The sequence below is a fragment of the Protopterus annectens genome, chromosome 12.part0, assembly GCF_019279795.1.
Source record: "Protopterus annectens isolate FY-2018-M chromosome 12.part0, PAN1.0, whole genome shotgun sequence".
Taxonomy (NCBI): domain Eukaryota; kingdom Metazoa; phylum Chordata; order Ceratodontiformes; family Protopteridae; genus Protopterus; species Protopterus annectens.
The window spans coordinates 207724144-207750853 of NC_056746.1; the positions used below are offsets into that span (position 1 = coordinate 207724144).

The 26710-nt window shown below is 43.4% G+C and overlaps 1 protein-coding gene across 1 annotated transcript in view; it reads right to left on the reverse strand.

Moving 5' to 3' along the window:
- The window catches only part of ABCA3 (ATP binding cassette subfamily A member 3), a gene marked incomplete in the record, with an annotated part of 1818321 nt that overhangs the window by 1334127 nt on the left and 457484 nt on the right, over positions 1 to 26710 (reverse strand). Inside the window, 1 exon segment of the mRNA XM_044089258.1 lies at positions 8722 to 8903. Within this exon segment, the coding sequence (XP_043945193.1) occupies positions 8722 to 8903 (182 nt within the window).

The following is a 26710-nucleotide window of genomic DNA, read 5'->3' on the forward strand; positions in this document are numbered from 1 at the left end:
CACTGACAGGAATTCAGGACAAAAGTGTAAAATGTACTGGATGGGAAAAATAGACAAATGCAGGAAAATCAGGGAAGGATAGAGACTAACAGAAGACAAATAGTCACAAAGACATTTATGGGGGTTGTAAAGTGGGAGAAAATGGAAAGATAGACAAAAGACTTGAGGAATTGAGGTTTGTTGGCAGTAATGAATAGGAAGTTAGACAGGTGGCAAAAAATAACACGAATGGGGAGAGACAAATCAGAAGATGGTGTAGGAAAGTGCTTGCTGGGTTTCCATAATCTGTGGGTAAAAGGAGATTGGTTGCTTTATATGGCCTTAAAAAGTAGGATTAGGATAAGAAAGAGGGGAAAAAATTCAGGAGGGGAAGACAAAAGAACAAACTTGAGGGAAGTGGTAGTTGGCAGCCAAAATGGGGTGACTGTGATGATTTATAATGACATAAGTAGAATAGAGAGGATATGGGAGCTAGCTAGACAGAGGGATAAAGTAGATAAGGAAAAAGATGAACTCAAAAGATTATATGATCCAGGAAGTGCAGTACATGGTATGGAAATTAAAGGGAAAATACATGATATTCAAATAAGGATACTGTACAGGTGGTATATGACACCAAGTATAGTAAAGCAAGAAGCAGGGTGGGGAGATTTAAAGTGCTGAATGAATGGATAATCTACACATGTGAGAGGTGCAGTAAGGTTAGACACTTCATAGGCGATTACTAGGCTAACTACCACAAGTACCTTTTTACACAAAGCCATGCATCTCAAATCTGACAAGTTCTGTTACCCTTGATAAGTGTAAGCAGGGGCTTGGCAGTTGAAACTCGAGAGAAAATGGGAACTTATGATAGGAAGGGCATAAGTCAAATCAACTAGGGGATGGAAGAATGCAAGCATGGAGTTTAATAAGGATGAAATTTACATTTGGATGAAAAAGATCCTGAGAAGCCTTGGGAGAGGGAAGTGGGAAGTAAAATTACAGAAAAGATGGAAAAATTTTGAAAGGGCAATAGAAGGAAAAGAGAGAGTGGAAACCATGTGAACAGAGAGATGGGTATAAAGTGGAAGGAGGCACTAGATACCAATCTAAGGCAGCATGCAAAAGGATCAAATTTGAAGAAAAGGGCAACAGTGAAGGGAAATGGGGAAGGGGTGGGAGAAAATAAGAAGTTATGTACCTACCATAACGTTCCATGTTAGTTGTCTTCTTCTCGCCTTCTTTCTTGCTGGATGGGTTCGGAGCCGATCCTCGGCTCCGACTCTGCCAATACTAAAGCTCGAGAGCTAATTCCACCGGCTCGAGGCTCCCCTATATCCCACAATGCTAGGCGGTAACTACTCAGATCTCGTTTGATACCTATACCAAGCAATCCTAGTCTCCATAGAATGTAGTCGGGGAAACCCCACCTCAAACAATCTGCGTAAGAAAAGCAGACCTCAGTAAAGATAGAAGAGGTGGAAGAACGTGTGGGAAAGACAACTTTCAGAAGAAAAACACAAAAGAATTCCAGTCGGTCTGTCCAGGCTTGGGGGAAGGAGGGTGAGACGCAGGAAAGAAGGCGAGAAGACAACTAACATGGAACGTTATGGTAGGTACATAACTTCTTAATGTTAAGTTGTCAATCTCGCCTTCATTCTTGCTGGATGGGACCGCGTCCCTAGCACCTTATCCCGGGTGGCCTATCGGAACAGACTCTTGAGAACAGTGGAACCAAAATTGGCACGGCTTCTGGAAACCATGTCCAATTTGTAATGTGAAATAAATGTATGAGGAGAAGCCCAGGTGGCTGCTGCACAAATTGAATCTATTGGCAGCCTATCCTGAAAAGCTACAGATGTAGCTAATGCCCTAGTTGAATGAGCTCTAGGTCTTGAGGGTAGTTTTTGATGTCTGATCTCATAGATGAAGGTAATTGTTGAGGTGAGCCATCTAGAGAGGGATACTTTAGTAACTGGAAGGCCCAATTTACCTTCCGCATATGACAGAAACAATTGATCAGATTTCCTGAATTGTTTAGTCCTGTCTAAGTAGTATCTAAGTTGGCGATGAACATCCAAAAAATGTAGCTTTTGTTCTGACCTGTTTGAATAGTTAGGGAAAAAGACGGGGAGATCAATAATTTGGTTTAGGTTTATTTGAGAAGAAATTTTAGGCAAAAAGGATGGATTAGTACGGAGGGATACCCTGTCCTTGTGAAAAACTAAGTAAGGAGGACGACTGCACAGAGCATGGAGTTCGGATACCCTTCTCGCTGAAGTTATAGCTACCAGAAAAAGTGTCTTCCAAGAAAGCAACTTCAGAGAACATGAAGCCACCGGCTCGAAGGGGGGAAGAATTAAAGATGCCAGAACCAAGTTCAAATCCCATTGAGGCGGGGGATCTTTGATTGGAGGTTTGAGAAGAAATACACCCCTTAAGAAGGCTTTACAGAGTTTGTGAGCCATGATGCTAGACTCTGAAACACCAACATGAAAATTTGATATGGCAGCCAACTGAACTCTAATGGTTGATGCAGAAGATCCTAAATGAAAGAGTTCTGCTAGAAAGTCTAAAATAGACTGGATAGGTGCAGTAAAGGGATCTATGTTTTTCAATGATGCCCAAAAGGAAAAGCGTTTCCATTTGCTACTATAAATCTTCCGGGTAGAAGACTTATGAGAGGCTATCAAGATATCTCGGACCGAGCGAGATATTGAGGGAAGCCTGGCTAAGGTTGGAATCGGAGAAACCACGCTGTAAGGTTTAGAGAAGACAGAGATTGGTGCAGCTGACCCGATTGGTGGGTTATCAGATCTGGTACTGGGTCCAGATGCCAAGGCTGCTCCAAAAGGTAACGATGAAGAAAGGGAAACCATATCTGTCGAGGCCAGTAAGGGGCAATGAGGATCATTGTCACTCTCAAGGCAATGGCTTTCTGAATTAGTTGAGATATCAGTGGAAAGGGGGGAAAGGCATACAGAAGTCCCCAGGGCCAATCGTGGACTACAGCATCTCTGGTGGGATGGCCTGGTAACGGGAAGAGAGTGAAGAAGTCGTGGCACTTGCTGTTTTGGGGAGTAGCAAAAAGGTCGCAGCAAGGCTGGCCCCATCTTAGGAATACTTCTTCTAGAACTGATTTCTTTAGAGACCACTCGTGTGGCATGAGAATTGCTCTGCTCAATTTGTCTGCAATAACGTTGGATTTCCCGGGAATATGCGTTGCTATCAGAAAACGCTGAGAAGAGATCGCCCATTGCCAAAGTCTGAGTGCCTCTCGACATAAAGGGTATGATCTCGTTCCGCCTTGTTTGTTGATGTACCACACTACGGACATGTTGTCCGTTTGAATTGCAATAGTCCCAGTGGGAAGAGAGTCATGAAGGGCTTGCAACGCTAAAAGCACTGCTCTCATCTCTAAGACGTTTATGTGCAAGTGGCACTCGAAAGGTTGCCACGTGCCCTGGACTGTCCTGCTCTGATAATGCCCCCCCCACCCGATCAGGGAGGCATCTGTTGTCAATGTGGCGACTGGGGGGGGGAGAATGAAGGGTCTTCCTCGGAGAAGTTGAGGTGATGTGATCCACCAAGACAGTTGATTCTTGCATGCTTGAGTTATCAATATGGTATGGGACATCGGGAGCTGTTGAAAGGACCATTGAGTAAACAGCATCCATTGGAGGATCCTCATGTGAAAGCGAGCTAAGGGGAGAAGGGGAATAGCTGCTGCCATGAGTCCTAGTACCTTCAACACCAGTCTGGCTTTGACGCATTGTAAGAGAAGGGACACTTGGTTCCGAATGTCTGACACCCTCTGCTCTGTGAGTCTGGCTGAAAGATTCAGTGTATCTAAGGTGGCGCCTATAAAGACAATAGACTGACAAGGCGACAAGGCAGATTTTTCGAAATTTATCGAAATGCCTAGAGCTTGGCAAGATTGGATGGTGAAGTCCCTGGATAGGAGAAGCTGATGTCTGGTGGTGGCAGTAAGGAGCCAGTCGTCCAGATACGGAAACACCTGGAATCCTTGACGTCTCAAGTGAGCCGTGACCACTGCCATGCATTTGGTGAACACACGGGGGCTGTAGTGAGACCAAAGGGCAGGGCCCTGAATTGGTAGTGACTGGCTCCCAGCCTGAAGCGGAGATATCTCCTGGAGCGTCTGTTCATTTTGATGTGGTAGTACGCGTCCTGAAGATCTATCGAGCACATCCAATTGTCCTGACCCAAGAAGGGTAGAATGGACTGTAGCGAAACCATCCGGAATTTTGTTTTTTTGACAAACTTGTTTAAGTAGCTGAGATCCAGTATGGGTCTCCAGTCCCCTGTTTTTTTTTGGTACCAAAAAGAATTTGGAGTAGATTCCGGATCCTTGCTGGTCTGCCGGGACTGATTGGATAGCTCTTTTTGATAGCAGCTTTGAAATTTCTAATGCTGCTTGTTCCCTTAGACCGGGTGGAACATCTGGAAGGGATCTTTTTGGTTGGGTTGGGATGTGAGTGAAGGGAATTTTGTAACCCTCGGATATGATCGACTGTACCCATTTGTCTTGAGTAAGGGAAAGCCAGGCTTTTGGGTACAGTGATAACCTTCCCCCGACTGCCTCCGAAGGTGGACAGCCGGGCAGCCCCTCAGGGGTGCTGAAAGGGTTTGTCAGAGAACATTTCTCTGCTACCCTGGTTTTGCGGACCTCCTCTGCCTCTAGGGCGGCATCTGTTATTATTCCCCCCTCTGCCTCTAGAGGGGAATCGGCCTTGTGCGTCAGATGAGACTCCCTGGGATTGTTTGCGGAACCACATCTTTCCTCCCATTTGACCTTTGGGATAGGGTCTAGAAGGGGTAGAAAAACTGACTCCTACGGCAGAGAGAGTCTTACCTTCTACCTCGCACCTGGTCAATGTATCCATCACCTGTGGACCAAACAAGGATGATCCATCAAAGGGGGAATTGGTGAAGGACGCCTTGAAAGGGTCCGCAAAGTTGCATAGCCGCATCCAGGCGTGACGTCGTAAGGCAACGCCTGTGCCTGCAGCTCTACTCGCCCATCTGCTGCATATGAGACCAGTCGCATGGAGGAGTTAACGATGGAATTTAGGGTTGCCAACTGGGAGTTCATTGTGTCTTTGAACCCCTCAGCTGTAGGATCCTTCATCAGTTCACCCATATCCTTGAGTAAATCTCTTTGGAGACGAATGAAGTGGCATAAGTAGTTCAGCGACCGCATTGAAAAGGTCGCTGATGAGAACATCCGCTTGCCGTACCTGTCCATGGTCCTAGATTCCTTATTAGGAGGATGGACAGGAACCGAAGGATCAGCTAACTCCTTCTTTGTGGCCGCAGCCACCACCATGGCATCAACATGGACACCTTAGGATAAAAACTCTGTCTCTGGGGGCAGTAATAAATTTGGATGGTCTCCTCGGGCTGGGTTCCACTGAGTCAGGAGCCATCCAAGCCTTCCTTGCCACCACTTCCATAAGGGGGTCAAAGGGAGGGGACACCCAGGAGGTAGAAGGGCAAGAACCAAACGCCTCAAGATACACTGACTCATCCTCCGAAGGGTTAAGGGCTGGCCAGTTCCCCCTCTGTTTCAGGATCTCAAGGATGTCAGCAAAGGAGACATCCTCAGAGGGCGATCGAGGGGACCCTTCGGATTCCTCTAAGTCAGTGTCAGTGGTGATAGACTCAGGGGAGTCAATGTGCTTCCTCTTGCACTGCCTCTTCCTTGGGGGATCTCCTGCAGGGTCAGGAGAGGCCTCGGAAGAGGAGGAAATTCCCAATGGGGAATCTTGAGGAGTTGGCTCTCTGCGGTCTGAGACAAGGGGGTGAGTAGAAATCACCGCAGGCACTGTAGATGGAGGGGCTGAAGGAGCTGACTGTGGGACAGAACCTGGTTCTAGCACGCTCCGCATGACCTCGAAGGCACCCCTGTCAGGCAAGGCCCGAGGCCTCCGCTCCGAAGAGACAAGGACCTCCCCCGGCACCGACAGAGACGGCTCCGAAGCCGATGTCGGAGCCGAACTCACCAACGCCGAAGCTCCGAGAGGGAGAGCGGGGTCGGACAAGGGTCCGATGCCACTCGCCCCCTCGGAGCCGACGAGGGAAGCTCGGCGCTGAGATCCCTCCAAAGAGGAGATCGGAGCACACGACTGAGCCGAAATGGAAGGTATCGGATCAGACGCACCGACAGTCATGGCTCCGACAAGCCTTGGCTCCGAACTCAAAGGAGTCGGAGGAGGAATGTTTTGGGGAATGGGAACAGCCACTGACTGGTGAGTCGGGCTATGCAGCATTTGGGCCAGTGCCTCGGACTTGAGAAGTCTACTCACTACCATTTGCAAGTCATGGTCTGATAATCTGGAAGACCGTGAGGAATGAGTTTTGTGACTTCGTTCCGAAAGAAGAGGGGACTCTGGCGCCGAGTGCACAGATCCGATAGAGGGGGATCTGGACCTCTTTCTCGATTGTGGCTCCGATAAGGGTATCGGAGCCGACAAAGTTTTATCAACCTCGGCTCCAGCCGGAGCCGAGGTAACAGTATGAGGCTTAGAAACATCGGCTCCAGCCGGAGCCGATGTCGAAGCCGACTTAGACTTCTCAGCAGTCGACTCTGAAGCAGGAGCCGACTGTTTGGAAGTTCTTGAAGGCTTCCCCGACACAGATTGAGTCGGGGGGCCTTCAGGCTTTAACAAGCCCCGCAAGATAAGCTTATTCTTGCGTTCCTGCAGGACTCTAGGGCTAATCCCATGACAAAAGGCACAAGAGTCCTGCAGGTGCAAAGGCCCCAGGCAATACACACAAGAAGTGTGACCGTCTGTCAGAGACATTTTCTGACAGCACGAGTCACACTTCTTGAAGCCTGAGACCTTGTCTTTAGACATAGTAAGGAAAGAGAGCCCAACACACACAACACACTCCAGACACTCTCTTTAGAAAAATATTAAAGTAAAATATTAAGGTTAATCCCCAAACACACACACACAAGCCCTTACAAAAAAAAACTAATTTAGTAAAGGACTAGGGGGAGGGAAGGGCCGAAGGCCTAGAGCAAGGAAAAAAAAGGGAAGGGGACTCGACAAACAAGGGTCGATTTATCTAAAAGTTTAAAATTAAACTAAAGGATATGAATGAAAACTAAAAAGGGGTTATTAGAAATACCTAAAGGTAAATTTGAACTAACCTGCCTGAGCCGGTAGAAAAGCGCACCTCGTCAGCTATAGCGGCAAACGAGATCTGGGTAGTTACCGCCTAGCATTGTGGGGTATAGGGGAGCCTCGAGCCAGTGGAATTAGCTCTCGAGCTTTAGTATTGGCCGAGGATCGGCTCCGAACCCATGCAGCAAGAATGAAGGCGAGATTGACAACTTAACATTAAATGTTTCTTACAGGGGAGGTAAGAGAGACCTGTACAGTGGGTTTTGAAATACAGTAGAGAGGTTTATGTGAAAGAACACTGGGGGTAAGGGACTGGAATGCAAAGTAACTACATTCAAGAGTTGTATCCATTCATAAGACTCCTAGGAAGTTCAATGTTACCGAGTCTTGCAACTGTTACATTTGGTCAGTTCCCACCCTAGACTGTTCCTCCCCTCTCAAGGAGTGTTAGGCCTGGAGTATATTCATGAATACACATCCAATTATCTAAGTATCATCTGGAGGAAGATAGTGAATCACACTGCTTTATCTGCAGGTGTAGTCTATACCAGAGGTGAGGAAAAAGCTTTGTAATGAATCTGGTTCTCCACCTTGTTTTATTGGTCTGCTGAAGCAGTTTTAGATCTTTTGTTCTGGTACAGGTACGATTGTTTGACTTGTGAAGATACAAGGGATCCTGACTACTGGGTCCCTGACTGCTTGGAAGGCAAGGCACGTGTCTCCTCTGAGGAGCCTGTAAGCCATAAAGAGGGACAGTTTTTGTACTCTTTCTGGCAGACCGCAATCTTCTTTGTTAGAAATCTCTGGGGTCTTTCCAACTGTCTGATATGTCTGGTGAGGTATATCCCAAAGGGAGTGTGTGTTGTGTTCTGTAAATGGAATGATCAGTGCGGAATACAAGGGGACAATAACATCTAGACCTGGATGCCATTCTCTTTGCAATGAGCTTCACCAAGGACTTCCCGACAACTGTTGCTACACGGTGATCAAAGGAATTCAACACAGATTCTTAGGTCTCTGACTACATTTTCACTATGAAGTGGGTTATTGTCAAAGCTGGGGGGGGGGGTGCTGTCTGCCTAGCATTTAATTTAAGACCATATTTAATACACCAGAGCAAAAGAAGATGATATGTTAATGGCAGATGGGGAAAACACCTCAACAGTATGAAGTCTCTTTTCAGTGGAGTATTCCCCCCGGAAGCAAAACTTATGGCAGCCTGACTTGTGCTGAAGAGGTTGTTACATCAGACCCTCAGATGTGATCTGGGTATGACTAGCATAATCTGTACAGCAGGACAAAATTATGGACCTGTACAAAACACCACCACATGCACATGGCCATTTCTAAATTCAGTGTAATGTTCAAGGTCAGGTTAATATCTTTGATGATAAGAAATATAAGTGGAATGTCAGAAGGCAGTGAAAAACAGTACACTGAAAACAAACTCTGAAAAGTTATCTTTAAAATGCTTAGGAAAACCATTACTAATTATCCTGCCATGCATCTGTTATATGGACAGACCAAGTGTCCAAGAAATTCAAACGCCATCAATGTGATTACAATGCAAACTATAAAGACTCACCAAAATAAAGAAATACCATGGCTGTGGAACTCCAAACTCCCCAGGAAACACTGCCTCTACATACCAGGCCACCAAACCATAAAGAAGAGAATCAAGTAACAACATTCCCAGCACTTGTGCCATGGTGAAGTTATCATCCACGCTGACGGGTGTCATCAGATATGACCACTGCAAGCCAGTTCCTGTCACACAAGGAGCACAAATATAAGAATAGAATTAAAAAAATATATAAATCTGTCATCCAATGAAACAGCAAAATAAATAAATAAATTAAATAAATAAATGTGCATCTCCATGGCTCTGAAAAAAATAAGGGTGCATGCTAAAGCATATTTTACACTGTAAAGATGGTCACACACTGTATGGAAGAAAGGTAATCTAATTTCTGTTCATCCCAACATGGCCATACATGATGCACCAATCTTCACTGACAGAAGCAGCACTATGCAGAGATAAATCATTACAAACTCCTGTACTGTATAAACAGAAAGCAATGTATCTGGAGCAATGTTGCAGTAATTAATATCTCTAAAATGTAGCACTTATTACTTGTCTGTGCAAACATGTGAATATGATTTATTAATCTCACTGTTGACACAACTGCATTCTGAAGTGTGTGTGTGTATACGTACATATACTTATTTTTATATATTGCCAGACTGTTGCTATAGTTATTAAACATATGCAGCTGTGTGTCTTTGCCCCTCTTGTACTCTAATATTCGACATCATTAACTGTGTCCCAGAGGGGATTATCCTTCAGTGTTTTTCCCCCTCCTTGTTGCAGCACATCAGCTGCCACCACCTCTTCAAGAAGTATGCCCTAACTAACCGAGACCCTGCAGCACTCTTATAAGCTATCCAACCGCTGTCCATGGGATGCGCATACAATTTCCATGCAAGAGCAAACTCCAGACTAATATGCACACCACTCATGTAGCAAACAGCTCATCAGGCTCATAACACTGGTGTCAGTGGCACAAGAAGCACACTCGCCTTCAGTGCAGAAGGATGCGGGTTCTATTCCCACACCAGGCAGATGAACTAACACTGCAGTACAGCATAAGGGAGTGCTGAACTCCTGAGTGTGTTGTCTGTCCTTCAGTGAGACACTAAACAAACAGAGATCCATTCTGATTTATTTGTTGGTAGCTCAGGTGGATGTAAAAGATCCCACAGCACCTAATGAAAAGAATAGGCAAGGTTCCCCGATATCCTGACCAAATTTCTCCTAGTAGTACAAATACCACCTTGGGTCTCCACTGAAAAGAAGTCACTAGCCTAGTGGGACTAACCTGTCAAAGGATAAATAAAAAATAAAATAAAATGATATTTTTATTGGGGCAAGCCTAGGCTGCCTCCCTCCCCAAGAATGGGTGTGTCAAAGTCTCCCTCTATGGCCCCTCCAGCATCCATGCCACCAATTGAACAGAGGTCGTCTGGGGTACAATAAGGGCTTTACCCCCCCCCCCCACAGTGCTGTCACAAAACTTGTCTTTTTTCTGGGTGCTTGCCATCTCCAGACTGCAGAACATCACGCATCTACCTATCAGACTATACCCCATTCACTCCTTAGTGATGCAGATCATCCCCAGACCAACTAGAGTGAAAGCCATCTAGACAGGCCATTAATGATACAGCCATAAGGGTTGCCTGTGCCCTTGCCAGCATCCTGGCTGTGAGGAATTTTTATATTTAGCCTAACACCTCCATTGGTTTTGGAGATGAGTGTTAGCCAAGTTAATATGGAGGCTACTATGCCTTCCCCTTACACAATTTAGTGCTCCAATGCATTTGCTCAGTGAATGCTACTGGTCATTGGTGGCTTGGTGCATCAAATGCCTGCATCAGGCCATGTGGCCTGCCACTTCCTTCAAAGGATTACTACAGCACACAGCAATCTCTGCCTCCCCCACCAGCGCCACCAAGGATAGGCACACCCATCCTCTCTGCCAGTTCCATCAAGCACCCACTACTAACTGAACACAGGTTACCTGGGCCACAACTGGGACTTTACCCCTCTATGCCACTACAGCTGACCTACATAAAACGTAGGCCAGAGTGTACCACAGCAGTGATCCTTCTATTCCAAAATCTACTGTTAAATTGTGTTTACTCTTACAATTGTACTATGCTCATCAGAAGGATTACTACTGCAGTATCATTTTCCTTCCACAGTAACAGTACTAAAGCAGTTAAGTTACCCAAGAGACGTGATCACAGCATGCCTTGGCAGAATGTATTAGTGAAGCCTACTTGGCTCTGGACTGAATATTCAATATGCAATGTTTTGAATAAAGTATGAAGGATAGTCCATGTGGCTACCTCACACATGCAGTTTAGACGGTCTTGAAAAAGCTGCTATATTTTCTTCCGTAGTCAAGTGTGCCCCTCTGTGTCTCCATAATTTTCTCAGGCATTCTCACAACAAAACACAATGCAATTTGCCAGCTACTTCAATAAAGTTTGTTTTGCCATTCATCTGCCCTGCTTGCCTAGTAAAAGCAGACAAACAGCTTATAAGATGGACTAAAGTTGTTACAGTATAGGGCCCTTTCCTTTAAAGTGAAGTCTATGGATGTTAATTGTCTGACCCTAACATTGGACTATAATAAAATGAGACAGAGACCCACACAACTCAAAGTCAGAGTAGCACAGTGTTATGCTATTCTTCATTGCATATTGCCAGAATGTATAATTGCAATGCATAATACCTCCCACCAAACAGTATGTTTTCTAACAATGTGTTGCTTCAAAATGTTTCAAAAGTTGCACTAAGTGAAACTCTTAACTTAGATTTGTATATTGTATAATGATAATACAAATTATTAGACTTTTTTTTTTAAAGAGGTAGCATCCTTATCAATACCAATTACATGCTGAATTAAGACCAAAACAACACAAGGGCTGTAATTAATGTCGGCACATCTTACAAGCAAACTTCTCAAATGTCCCACTTTGGATCAACATTCCTTTCTTAAAGCCTGATTTACCCCTTCACACAATGTACCTATTTGGAGGTCATAGGAAGTTACTAAGCTATTGGCCCTGAGGCCATTATAAGCCTAGTCAAGAGTTTAGCCCATGTTTAGACAAGTCAGCACCCATTGCCCCTGTCCAGCAGGGACACAGGTGGAATCTCAGGGGTGTATTGTCTTTCCCATCCTATTATCCAGGTTGCATTTAAAAAGGGATAATGAGGTACTTGGCTTGATGTGGAGAGGGAGTCTATTCCACAGATGGGGGAGTCTCTGGGACACAAATCTGTTCCACCAACAAGTCCTACTGATGCCACAGACCAGGTTGAGGTCGCACGTGCGGGTTACTCAAGTGGAGCTCGACTTGCAGATATGCAGCAGACCCATCAAGGCGGGGTCTGACACTGCTTTGTATGCCAGACACACGTCACCTTTGAGTAGTCTGTACTAAACTGAGTAGAAGGACAGGGCTTTTACTCCTCTCTATCTGTGTAAGGTACACGTTTGAGGCCCTGGATACTCCTGATGAGGAGCCTCTGTGGTCTCTCCATCTGCTGCATGTGCTTTGCGAAATACATGCCGAAAGGGGCGTTGTACTCAATAAATGGGCCTTATAAGGGAAGAATACAGAGATGTTATGACCTCCTTGTCCCTGGATGAGATATCCTTACTTATGAGGTGGGCCATGTAGAAAGCTTTCCGTACAAAGGAAGCAACATGGTGGTCAAAAGTCACAGGTTACTATCAACCTGGATACCCAAATCCCTCATGACTGATTGCATGCTTAGGACATTATTAATGTGATAATTTGTGGGGACGTCACTCTCCCCAAAGGGGATGATGATGCATTTTTTGGTATTCAGCTTGAGGTCATGTTTCTGGCACCAGTCATTTGTTTGGGTGAGACCCTCTTGGAGGATTGTACACATCACTAGGAGAATTGATGACAGCATCCAGCTTAAAGTCACCTGCAAACTTGGTTAGCCATAGCCCACTGGTTTTGGCCAGCACCTCAGAAAAGTATATCCCCAAATAACAGAGGCCCCAAAAACCAATCCATGGGGCACTCTGCTTTTGTTACAGGTCTACTGCTTGAGGTGGCTTCCTCTATTTTGACTAAGTGGGTTCTATCAGTGAGCCAGTTTGCTACCCACCTGGTAACATATGGATTGATGCCTAGTTAAGAGAGTTTCTCTATTATGCCCAAGTGGGGAATAGTGTTGAAGGCTTTGGCCAGGTCAAGGTAGGCAGTGTCCACAGTCTTCCCTTCATCAATGGCTTTGGTGACCGTCTCAAAGTCATCGACCAAATTAACAGACATGACCTCCCCTTGACAAAGCCAAACCATGTGGGATAGAGTGTTTGGAGGTTGCCAATGTCCTTGTTAATGAGGTCTATGATAATTCGTTCCATGGCCTTCTAGATCAGGCTAATTAGGCTAAGTCTATAATTTCCCAGATCGGTGGACACTCCACCTTTGTGCAAAGGGATAACAGTGGCAGTCTTCCACTCAGCTGGCTCAAAGCTGGCACTCAGGCTTTGGTTGAATAGGGCACTTAATGGTGCTGCAAGTTACTGCCCGAGTTCATGTAGGCTACAGCCTGGGATGTTATCGGGTCACAGGTTGGCTGTATTTGTTTGCCTTTGAGAGGGCAGTGATGACCTGTTCCCTAGAGATCAGGGGAGGGGGCAGGTACTGGGGATGTCCTGACTTACTGATGAGGGGGACAGAGGGGTGAAGCTCTCTCTGAATCCGTCAGCCAGCAGGTTGGCTAGATCTATGGCATTTGTGTATGTGGTGTCCTTGACCACCAGTACGGAGCAGATTTGGGTGCTTCCTTTGAGACTGCGGACATATGTGAAGAGGGCCTTATGACCATCTCTAGTAGATGTGGCCAATTTGGATTCAAATTTTACTCTGGAACATTTCACTAGTGCTCTTATTTGCTAGTTCAGGCTAAGGAGATTGCTTCCAATTTGGCACCTGCTCCTTCTTGGTCCTGTACAGCAATTTTTTTCCTTTCGTTACAGAGTTTATTTATTGCAGATGTCCACCAGACAGGTTTACTCTTCCTTGTGGAGGATGATTTTGTCCTGATAAGTATTCCAGATTTCATGCATCTCTATAAATGCACACATAGCACTTTGGTGCCAGTTCCTACAGAGGGGGGAGGGGGCTGTGAAGCTGCTTATACCATTCCTCAGGAGGTTGTAATCAGCTTTGGAGAAGTTTTTTTATTTAACCCAAACTAGAGGGGGGTTGGGGAGATGGTGACTTCGAAAGTGACCACTTTATGGTCAGATCTTACTAGGGAGGCATGTCCTAATTTCAGGCTCATTTTACCCATTCATACAATTTTCTGAATCCCTGCCTTCACTCCACTCTTGTTTAGTATACAAAAACCACACTACATGAACAACATGCTTGTGGTACCAACAATTTAAAGAAAGACCCTCCTCTCCCTTTTTCAGAAGGGAAAATAAATGACAGAGGTACAGAGGTAGAATTTTGTAATACCATTCAAGACTACACATCTTACTGGATCAATATCACTTTGTCGAATCCCACATCAGTGAATACATACTCAAACACCTATCTATCAAAGCTCCTAATAAGCAGGCAGACTTTTCAGTGAATTTTTTTCTAGGGCAAAGCAACAGTCGGCCACCATCTGGAGTTTGCCCTTTTCCCCACTGTAGTGCAATCTCTGAGTTGGTATACTTAGTTAGGGGGGGTGTGAGGGGAGCAGCCCCCACCTGGGTAGATATTAAGTTTTATGATTTTTGTTCACGTTTCCTAGGGTGGCCTACCGTTGGTTTGCCCTAGGAAAAAATTTGCTGAAAAGTCCGTTTGCTTACTTGGAGCTGCTATTAATAGGTTTTCGATGAAGAGGTATTTGCTGATATTGGATATGACAAAATGTACTGGGTGTATTAAAATATTCTTACATTTTCTTGTCATTTTTCTCATTTGCAATTTTTTAAATTTATGTTTCTGAGTAGTATCCTGTATTCTAACTGCAAAAGGAAAGACTTCTGTGCTATCTGGCATCCATTTTTTTTTTGCTAATAAGGTATACAGACATTTGGCTGTATGCACATAGTTTAAGTGTCTTTGAACCTATTTTCAAAATCTGGAGGTTGAGAGGTATGCTTTCAACAGATGTTTTGTTCAGCACAGGTCTCTAAAAGCACAATGCATCAAACCACAGAAGTATACAGTACATTCTACACCATGCTTCAGTTAGGATGTTTTCAGGCTTTTTCTTGTCGTACTTGACTAGTAATTCAAATGCTAATTTTCCACAGTGTACAGCATTCAAAGCAAGAGAAGGTTCCTCATTGCAGCCTAATGGCTACAGACTACTCCACATAACAATGTACCTAAACATTTTATCATCAGAAAGTATTAAGAAAACTTGCCTTTTAAGCTGTCACTACACTGTTTAAATAAATAAATATAAAAATGTTTCTGCAAACAATAATTATGCAAACACCTGTACAGCCCTTTAAATACAGTTTTCCCCACCTGCAATTCCTTTTAAATTTTGCCTGATGACAGGAAAAAAATATAGCAAGCATTCTGACTCCTGAGATAATGTCAAGGAGAAGAGAGACATACATTTACTTTTGACTACATCCAAGACATGTCACTGCATCTGACAACCTACATTCTTAGAAATGCAGCAACACAGACATGTGTAATAACTAGGGAAACAAAAACTGATGTGACAACCCACAAAAAACATGCCAGCAAACTAGAATAAAACCAAAAACTATACCACTGCCATGCCATAAAATTCTGTCAACTAAAGGAACACAAAAAAAGGCAAAGTGTGTTTGGACCATCTTCATTGAACTAGTTATTATGGTAACCAGCATTCAACACACCTATACTGCTGCACTTTACTAAATAAAAACATGTATTACAAGTGTGTTATTAGTGATGCCACAAAAAATATAAACTACAACAATATTTTAACAAAAATGATGCAAACACAGACTTTAGTTACTTCAGTAGCAAGGAAAAGATGGGTTCAAAGGTACTGTACTTCTGACCAAAAGACATCCCAAATGCACAATCATCTGTCAGATAACCACAAGCCAAAGACTCCATCTTGCAAGGAGTAAAATTAAATATCAAGGCTCATATTGCATCTACTCTATACGGTCAAAGAAGATAACCAATGAAGGAAAACAGCGAGCCTTATAACCACACACATACTAGCTGGCAGGTATAAGAGAAAAAAAAAAAAAAACTAAAGTGAAAATATCACCACCAAAAACTTTAGGACATACTGATGGAAAAGTAATCATCCAGCTCTCTCGTGATTGTTTAGAATTGTGATGTTATTAGTACAAAGAAATTACATCCAAGATGACTGTAAAACAGTGTACAAGTCATGGTAGGGGTTTCCTTATCAACAGAATATATAAATGGACTAACAAAACATACTGGAGTCAAATGATTAGTAATTTATCAGTAGGGTTACTTTTACAGCTTGTGCTTTTAGTTTGTTACTTACATTTCATTGACCAAGTTAACCCCACTAGGATTATGGCTTCTTTTCAGGGAAGACCCAAGCTGGTATTCATACTGACTAGGAGAAATTTGGCCAGGATACCAGGGGAACTTCTCCTACTCATTTCAATAAATGTTGCAGGAACTTTTGCATCCAGCTGAGCTACCTCCAAGCTCAGGCAGATAGGACCTCTGTTTAACGTGTCAACCACAGGGCAGCAAACCCCATTTATGCTGCATTGCAGTGTCTGTAAAGGAAAAATTAATCCAACTACCTGGCATGGGAATAGAACCCTCAGCCGTGTACTGCCTGTTAAGCTACTGAAAGTGAATGTTATCAGCTATTTACCAATGTTTGTCGATCATTCAATACTTAAGTGTTCTTTCAAAATCAGCTACCGTTTCCCACTTTAATTCATAACCTATTTAACAGCATTTTGTGGACTGCTCACTGCTGAAGTTGTATTTTATGGATCAACATTCGATTTGCCAAACTACCTTTTATACAATACTTTGTTCAAGAGGACAAATGATTTATGTTCCTCAAATAACCATATAATATTCATTTCATTGATTTATTGCACAGAAACCATACACTGACACTTTACTGATCAAGGCTCATTTTTGTAATAAACAGGAATCAATATATTGCAAAACAACCTTCAATAGCTGTACTGGGTGCATGTGCACGTGTGTGTGTGTGTGTGTGTGTGTGTGTGTGTGTGTGTGTGTGTGTGTGTGAGAGAGAGCGAGAGAGAGTGTGAGTGAGTTAATGTGAGAGAGAGACAAAGACAGAGAGATCTTTTGTGCGTGTGTGAGAGAGAGACAGCGAGGATATGTGCGCGTGTGTGAGAGAGAGAGTGAACATACGCGTGTGTGAGAGCGAGTGACAGTGTGTGTTGTGAGCGTGTGTGCGTGATGGCAAGAGAGCATGTGTGTATATATATATATATATATATCACAGCAAGCGTGTGTATATGTCACAGTGAGCGCACGCAAGTGTATGTCACATTGAGCGCACACAAGTGTGTATATGTCACAGCGAGCGCACACGAGTGTGTATATGTCACAGTGAGCAAGTGCACATGTGTATATGTCACAGCGAGCAAGTGCGCATGTGTATATGTCACAACGAGCAAGTGTACATGTGTATATGTCACAGCGAGGAAGCGTGTGTACACGTCACAGCGAGCGTGCAAGTGTGTATATATCGCAGCGAGTGAGCACGCATGTGTATACATCACAGCGAGTGAGCACGCACATGTACACATCACAGCAAGTAAGCGTGCACATGTACACATCACAGCAAGTGAGAGAGAGAGAGAGAGTGTGTGAGCAAGTGTGTGTAAATGAGGGGCAAGTGTGTGAGACAGCATGTGAAGCACCGTTTGAGGCAGCATGTGCGTGAGCGAGGGCGTGTGTGTGTGCTTGACAGCGTGCTTGACAGCGTGTGTGCGTGTGTGAGAGAGACAGACAGCAAGAAAGAGTGACTGTGGGAGTAAGCAAGTGTGTGTGAGTGAGCAAGGGAGAGAGTGTGAGTGAGAGAAAGAGCATGTGAGTGAGCGAGGGAGAGTGTGAGAGTGAGAGGGACAGTGAGATAGACAGTGAGTGAGAGTGAGTAAAAGAGTGAGTGAGTGAGCAAGAGAGTGAGAGAGGCAGTGAGCCAGAGAAAGAGAGAGCCAGAGAAAGAAAGTGTAAGTGAGCGACGACAGTGTGTGACAGCTAGAGAGAAAGTCAGCAAGAGAATGACTGACAGCAAGAGAGTAAACGAGAGCAAAAGATTGAGCATGAGCACAAGAGAGAGCAAAAAAGAGAGCGAGATTGAAGAGAGAGCGAGAGCAAGTGATCTGCAGGAATTCGGATCCTACACTGTAGATATTTTATCACAATTTTTATATGTGATTTAAGCATTTCCAGACTTGCCTTCCAAGAGTTTTTGTTGGATGAGATTAAATGATGTTTTCTTAACTTACTTGGAAAATAAGCCTTCAAGAACTATGTGGAAAAGTGTAATAGCTCCAAGGGATTTCGGTGGACTTGCTCTTCTGGATTTGATAATTTATTACCAAACTGTACAACTGAATAATGGTTTACTGTTAATAACTATTAAGCATTGGATCAACTGGAATGAGAATACTATTAAAGAAGGGAAGCAGAATGGCTTGGAAAGCTTGGAGTTTATTTTATTTCTGTTTGTTAACTGTGGTAGTGGACTGATGCATTACAGACTTATTTTAGCCACTGAGCAGGATTAACTGCTAGAAGTGATGACAGTAGTTAAGCAATGTAGAGAAGTTAATACAACAGCTATTACAGATTTTTAAAATGAAATATTAAAAAAAAGACAGCAACAGCTACTACTGAGAATACAGTATTTGCAAACTGGAGTGAAGAAATATAATACTAGCAGTAGTAGTAGTAGTAGTACAAAAAATAAGATTAATTCAGTGAAACTGACATCATGGTTTGGTGCAAAAATTCTAGAGAGTGATCTAAAAATGTTCTCAAAAAGTAATTAGGCAGTTCAAAATTTGGTTTAGATATCAACTGTATTACGGATGGGTGCAGGAACAGATTCCAACAGGCAATACAAAGGGTGATATTAAAAAACAAAAGATTTAGTGGAGATGGGCTCTGAGGAATAAAAAGACTAAATACTGGTACCAAAGGGTTATATCTGGGTCAAGAAGTATTAGTAAGATTTAAACGATCACCAAATGATCCGAGACAGGTAGCAGAATGCAGGTAGTTATAAGTATTTAGAAATGCAATTGAAGGCAGTCTCCTAATTAGTGCGATGTCAATTTTTCAAAGGAACAGGAGGAAATCCCGAGTTAGTGTGATAGCAATTTTTAGAGATCTTATCTTCCAAGTTCAGTAAGGATGTTCTGTTGATAGATATTAAGAAATTATTCTCTGTAACATCAAGAAATCAGTATGCATTGGGTTAAGGATGTTTTACCTGAAAGTAAGTATATTCCTCCAAGGGAGAAATTATTTTGTTTGTGATTGCATGGAAACTGTTCTGCAAAAAATATACTATGTATGTATGTATATATATTTTTCCAGTTTGGAGGGTGAATATTAAACATTCAGGTGTTGCAATGGTAGGGGGTGGCCTTTCCCATCTCTGCCAATCTAGTTCTCCATAAAAAGGAGGAGGAGTATGTTTTCATATCCAATTACTATAAGTTTCTACATACTGGTGTGCATTATCCAGATATATATATTTTGAGGATCAGCTTTCCTTTAGAGTTGAAGCTACTCTGATTATTTGGATGCTACCACATTTTTAAGGTTACCCACGGTGGTGGTGGTGCTGCGGTAGCGTTATCGCCTCACAGTCAGACGCTGTCCGGTTCGATTCTCAGCTAGAGCGTCTTCTGCGTGGAGACATGCGTGAATTGGCGTACCTTCGTTGAAGGTTGTGCATCAGTGCTGGTAACTCGGCACATAAAAATCAACTACCAATCATTAGCGGATCGGAGTTCCGCTGTGGCGACCCCTAACCGGGAAAAGCCAAAAGACACAACAACAACATTTTTAAGGTTCATATTTAGTCACTTGAATACTACTACTATCAAATGTGCAGATATTTGCTTTTTATGAATTTTGGTGAAAATTTGAATACAACCTGTAAAGGAAGGCCACATTCAGCAATTTGTATTTATATTTTCATAGTAATCATCTGACTTGCATGAAACAAAATGTCAAAGTTCAGTTTGTTACACTTTCTAGAATGGTCTCAAACGATAAGATTTTTACATCTGAAGTTGCTATTTTAAAACAAATATTTTTAGAAAGTTTATACTTGGAACCTATGGTGGATTATATTAATCAGACTATTTTTTTAAAGAGGGAAGACTGCTTTGCACCAATTCTGAAAAGGTGTCACGCCTGTCCTTTGTCATTACAGCATTATGATAAAGCCATCTCTAATATTACTGAGAAACACTGGCAAATCTTAACCATTCTAGAAGGATCAATTAATAGGGCTGGTAATAAATCTCATTTTATTTATAACGGCGGATATAACTTGATAATGTTTGAACCCATTCTCGTAATTGTCCCTCAGGCATGTATCTTGCACAGTCTTACAATCAGAGTACATACACTGTGGAAAATTTATTTTTTAGTACAGAGTCAATTATCAGAAACGTCAATTATCTGAACGCAGCCTTCCAAAAATTTTGAGGTAGGAAAAATCATAAAATCTGAACATGCAAACATTATATATATTTGCTTGTGTGCGTTTTTTGAGTTTGTACTACAATAATATACTGCACCATTTTGTACTTGCAGTAAATTTTTTACTTTCCTTGTTTAATGTTCATCAAAAACATTTTTACAAGTTTTTCATCTGGTTTAATTATATGTTTGATTATCCGAACTACCCCAGGGCACAATTAGCTCAGATAATAGACTATCTTCTGTACTAGGAGTTGCAAAGGTACAAAATAGTAAGGCATTATAACTAATACTATAGGCCTGATTTATGTAGTCATATCTTTCATGTTCAACAATTTACTTTGGAAGATGGAAAAGGCTTTTAAGTACAGAATTTATCAGCATAACTATGGTATAATAAAGAAGGATGGGTACTTTTCTGTTCTCGGGACAACAGTAACTTTAATATTGGTACTACAGAAACTTGACAGAAAAGATCTGAACTGCGAATGTGTGACAAACCCTTTCACCGTGGAACTGCAAGGAACATGTTTTTTTTTTTAAAGAAAGGCAGATGTTCTTCGTGTTTCACTGTTGCAGTCATCACACTTGGGTTATCTGCCTGCAGGTAGCCCTCAGTTGGCCCGAATACTAGAGTCTTAGTATTTTTGCATCGGATGCTGCCACTTCTTCCATGACATTAGGTCGTCAGGGGTATAAAAACAGGCAGCTGACGCCATTACATCAATCTTTCTTGCTGAGGAAAAGCCTAAAGCAGAAGCAGTTCACAAGTGCCAGTCGGCCGCTACCTGAAATTTTTAATTTTTCGAATCGATAATCCTGACGTCTTCTAAAGCCAAGTACCCCGTTGGGGATCCTTTTTTCTTGCTCTAACCGATGTCAAAAAAAGTTAATTATCTTGACTGTGGAAAGCAAATACCTCTCAGAGATTTTCATTCTTACTGCGTCACCTGTTCAGGCCCAGACCACGACGTCCCTCGCTGTTGGTTTTGTGCCTTAACGCCTAAACCATTCGTAGTCGGGCTATTTTGTTGCTAAATTCTTTCGCTCTCGATCTTCGTATTCCGAAATGGCTTTGGTAAGCCATCCGACTACCGATCTTCCGAAAAAACTTAAGGATAAAGACAGAGACAGACTGCATATGTCCAAAACTGCCGACATTGCTTCCGTTAAGCTAGTCGCCAGTCTGCCGGTACTCAGTGAGGTGCCTTCGCAGCCCCTGATGCTAGCTTTTATGGATTCACAGGCCTCTACTGAGACCGATTTGGAGTCCAGTATGCCGCGAGATGCTTCTTCGACTATGGAACCAGCAGATGTCTCTACCTTGGATGGGTCCGGAGCCTCTGTGCAGGCACCGGCTTCTGAGGGTGTTCAAATCAAACAGACAACTTCTTTTTTAGCCAAAACTACCGAGTTTCTTAGGCCCAGAGTACGCACTACGCCTAGAAAACCGACAACCAAAGCGCATGTTCAGGCCCCCATACCACAAAAACAAATGTTTAGAGTGGCTGAAGACCTTATAATGCTAATTAGGGGAACGAGAATAAAGGATACACAAACTACTGAAGTGAACACACAACGAACGAGGAGCCACCAAGCTGGACAATTGATTCTTTAAGTCATGCACCAAACCACTGTTTTATTACTGCTAGTGAAACACACACACCATGGGTCAAGGACAGCATGGAGGAACTTTTGAAAATGGTGTCCGTTTATCCAGGAGATCAAGTAAACTCAAGATAAAGTTATCTCCTGGATAAACGGACACCATTTTGAAAAGTTCCTCCATGCTGTCCTGACCCACGACATGCGTGTTTCACTAGCAATAATGAAACAGTGGTTTGGTGCACGACTTAAAGAATCGTTTGTCCAGCTTGGTGGCTCCTTGTTCGTTGTGTGTTCACTTCGCTAATTAAGGGAAGCCAGCCTTCCCCTGTTAAGAGACAAAGAATTCAGTTGCCTTCAGATTCTACAGACCAAGAGTCCGATGACTCTGACCTTTCTGACTATCAGGACATTCCCTTATTAGCCTATGAGGATTCAGATGCAGAGGAATCCATTCCCCTCTGCCTCCCCTCCAGACGATTTCTCTTTTGGTGAAACCTTGCATACTTTAAGACAGCATTTCCATTAGGAATGCCAAGACTATCCTCTGTCCAGAAAGAGACTCAGAGATTTTTTAGAGCTACCTCAGCACAGGCCTTTAGCTATTCCCCCTGTTCTAGATGTTGTGGATGATATTTTTTTGGAATTCAGTCTTACTCCAGACACCTTACCTCCGGCCCCTAGGAAACTTGACAGGTACTACCGAGTACCTGATTCCCACAAGTTTCTTTTCAGGAATCCTACTGCTGATCCAGAGATCATCTCCCAGGGACCTAAAGGTATTAAGGCTACTACAGCCAAAAATCCTACCCCTTTGGACAGGGATTCCAGAGCTTTAGACAGATGGGGTAAGAATGTATATACCTCTGTAACTCCTGCTATTAGGGCACTGAATTGACAGTTTCACATGCTGAAGTACCAGCAACATCTTATGGATCTCAAACAAAAAATGGTAATATTTCCAGATTGTGCAGAAAATAAAGATTTTCAAGAGCTTATGCATTCTGTAAACCAAGTTAGTAAGCATACTTTGCAGTGTGGTTTTGATGCCCTAGAAGCATCTTGCAAGGCTGCAGTCACTGGCTCTGTACTAAGAAGACATGTTTGGCTGAAGGAGCAGACCTTGCCATATCATGTCAAATCCAAATTACTAGACGCTCCTTTAAATAAGGACGTTTTGTTTGGCACCAAAGCAGAAGTTGTTCTTAAAAAGATGGAAGAAAAAGCTAAATCTATGCAAACTGTTAAAGAATTCATACAAGTGCAACCACCTTGATTCAGTAGGCATTGCCCTTCAAAACACGGTTCCTTTCCAGCCCCCTCCAGTCCTTCCCAAACAAGACACAGGGGAAAGAGACCACCCAGACTACAGCCTCTGGGGATACAGAGATCTAAGCAATGGAGTGCTCCCACCCCTAAAACAGGGAGTAGTAAGCCACTTCCCAATGGAAAAGTTCACAATGACTTCTCAGCTCTACCTCCCAGCCCTGCAAAGTTGCTTGTGGCCCTAGGAGGAAAATGTGCCCTTCATGCAAAAAACTGGATGTCCATCACTCAGGATAGATGGTTCTTCAACATTATATCCCAGGGGTACCAATTTTATTTCACTTCACTGCCAACTCCAAGCGTGTTTCCAGACCTTCCTCCAAACCAGTGGGCAGAGGCTCAAAACCAAGTTCTCTCCCTGCTCAACATCAGAGCTATTCACCCAGTTCCAGTAGAACAAAGGGGTCAGGGTTTCTACTCCAGACTATTCCTGGTACCCAGGAAAGAGGACTCTTGGTGCCCAATCCTGGATCTTTCAATTCTCAACACCTTCCTGCTGGTCCCATAATTCAAGATGCTTACCCTGCAGCAGCTTCTCCCTATGCCAGCCAAGGAAGCCTGGTTAGTCACCCTAGACTTAACAGAAGCTTATCTGCACATCCCCATCAGGGAATCATGCAGGAAATATCTGCGTTTCAGGGCAGGCTCTATGTATTATCAGTTCTCTGCACTTCCCTTTGGTTTATCTACTGCGCCCAGGGTATTCACAAAATGCCTGGCTCCAGCCATTGCATACTGGACATCAAACAGCAGCTCGCACAAAATAAGGCCACAACACAAACCCACATATAAGGAAGTACTCAACAGATGTCTACCAAAAAGACAAGAGACCTACCAAGCACCAACCACTTGCACATACTGCAAAGCAAGTAGAATCCACTACACATAACACACACACACGTCAGGGTCTCAGCAAAAGAGCTTCTAAGGCAAAACACTCCATAATCAAATGTTCTGGCCACAGACAACTCTATAGTGACACACACACAGATGTCCCTCTCACCAAACTGGACAAGGAGGTTGTCATGATCAGCTGCCTGTCAGGTGCCAGGATCCATCAAATCATGCATGCATTCAAGTCGCTCAACAACAATTACCATTATGGCTCTGTCACAGTACATGTTACAGTGAATGACTTGAGACATACCTCTCTGGACTATAAGAAGAGTAACATGACTGAACTCTCAGATTATGCTGCCCAGGCAGGTATGTCCCTTGTCCTAAGCAAAATTCTATCTTCACCCAGGATGATGTCACAATACAGACAAAAAATGATTGGCTTAGCTTCTGGTGTGAATCCAGGATGATCCAGTATCTGTTAGCCTGGGAAGACATGGTCGACAGACCACACTGCTTTGCCAGAGACAGTCTTCACGTCTTTATTAGGCTTTCGGATACTAACAAAGATGCCTGCCTCCCCCATAGTGCCATTTTTAGGCTACGTCAAAACAAAAATTCTTGATGCAAAAAAAAAAAAAAAAAAGCACTAGAAACAAGGTTATGCTGCTTAATGCTGGGAGCCTAAACAGGAAACTGCACTCCTTGGAAGCACTCCTCGCCTTGGAAGATGCCAATGTCTGTGCAGTCACTGAAATATGGTTAAAGACCAACGAGAGCACCCCAGCCATGCAAGGCTATAATGCCTTCCACACATTCAGACCCCAAAACGAACATGAAAGAACCAAAGGTGGAGGTGTATTGATCTTCATTAAAACCAAATACACCTCAATACTAGTTAAACAGCATGACTCTTGATCTAGTCCAGGTCCAAATAACTATTACACCCTACCACATCACAGATAGCTACAGGTCCCCAACCACGAACCAAGAGAAGCATACAGCCTACATGAACTTGCTACAGTCACTCACTATACAGCCAAACACTTTGGTCATGGGAGATTCCAACTATTCTTCCATCAATTGGGCAACATACACAAGCACAAACATGCTCACCATGAGATTCCTGGACTTTGTCAGTACAAATGCCCTGGAGCAGTTAGTCTGCACCCCCATAAGGGGTGCAACTGTCCTGGATTATTTACTCACCAAAATGGAGGACCACTGCACTACCACTTGTGTGTTGCCGTCCCTGGTATGGTCAGACCATAAATCTGTCTCGTTCAAAGTAACTATCAGTTCTGACACCCTCACAGGAGCAAAAAAAACTGAAAAATTTCTCCAACCCAAACTACAGACTACTAAGCAATGGTATAAAAAAAAGTTTCAACCCCCTTGCTAATGCAGCCGGCAATTACTCCTATGCAGAGGAGTACACAAATGCTCTGTACAACTACTTAACTGTACAGACTTGGCTGTACCCGACAAGATCAAAACCAGGTCCTCCTGAAAAAAACAAGCCACCCCCGTCAATCTCAAGTATAAACAGGTTAAATAACAAAAGAAGCTGTTATCCAAGTACAAGAGGGAACTTACTCAGCACAGGAAGAATACCCTTCACAGCTTGAACAAGCAAATCACGTATCTTAAGTCCTCTAAAGCTAGTTACAAGGCTAAATTAGCATCCCTAGCTAAGGATAATCATAAGGCATTCTTTAGCTATGTCTGAAATCTGAGAGGGAGTACCCAGCTATGTGCCAACCTTATAGTGGATGGTACCACTCATACTGAACCCGGAAAAACTGCCAACCTGCTATGTGACAGATATGACACAAACTTCATCCCCCCCTCCCCAGCAAACATACCTGACACCAGTTTTCTACCCAGTATCTCCAAAGAGCATGTCATATCTGCGTTCTCCAAGGCCATAAACTCTGTCTCTATGTGACCAGATAACATCCCAGGCTGCTTATTAAATAACCTAAAACAAAACATAGCTGAACCACTTGTCACTCCCTTTAACCACAGCCTGAGGTCTGGCTTTGCTCCAGCAGAGTGGAGAACTGACCATTGCACAGAGGGGGGTCCATCAACCAACCCTGGGAACTATAGACCCATAAGCCTAAGCAGTCTTATTTGCAAGGCCATGGAAAGAATCATCGTAGACCTTAACAACAAGAACATAGGCGACCTTCAAATGCCTGACCCAACACAGTTTGGTTTTACTAAAGGTAGATCTTGCTCATTAAACCTGGTGAACTTCTTTGAGAATGTCACCAAAGGCCTGGATGAAGGCAAACAGTACATACCACTTATCTTGACTTGACCAAGTATTTCGACACAATCCCCCTACTCTGGCATCATTGAGAAACTCTCTCAGCTGGGGATTAACCCATACATCACTAGATGGGTAGCCAATTGGCTCACCGACAGAATGCATATTATCAAAGCTGGGTAGTCCAAGTCTTCCAGTAGACCAGTTAGCAGCGGTTAATATCAAGGATCCATGCTGGGCCCTCTACTGTTTGGAATCT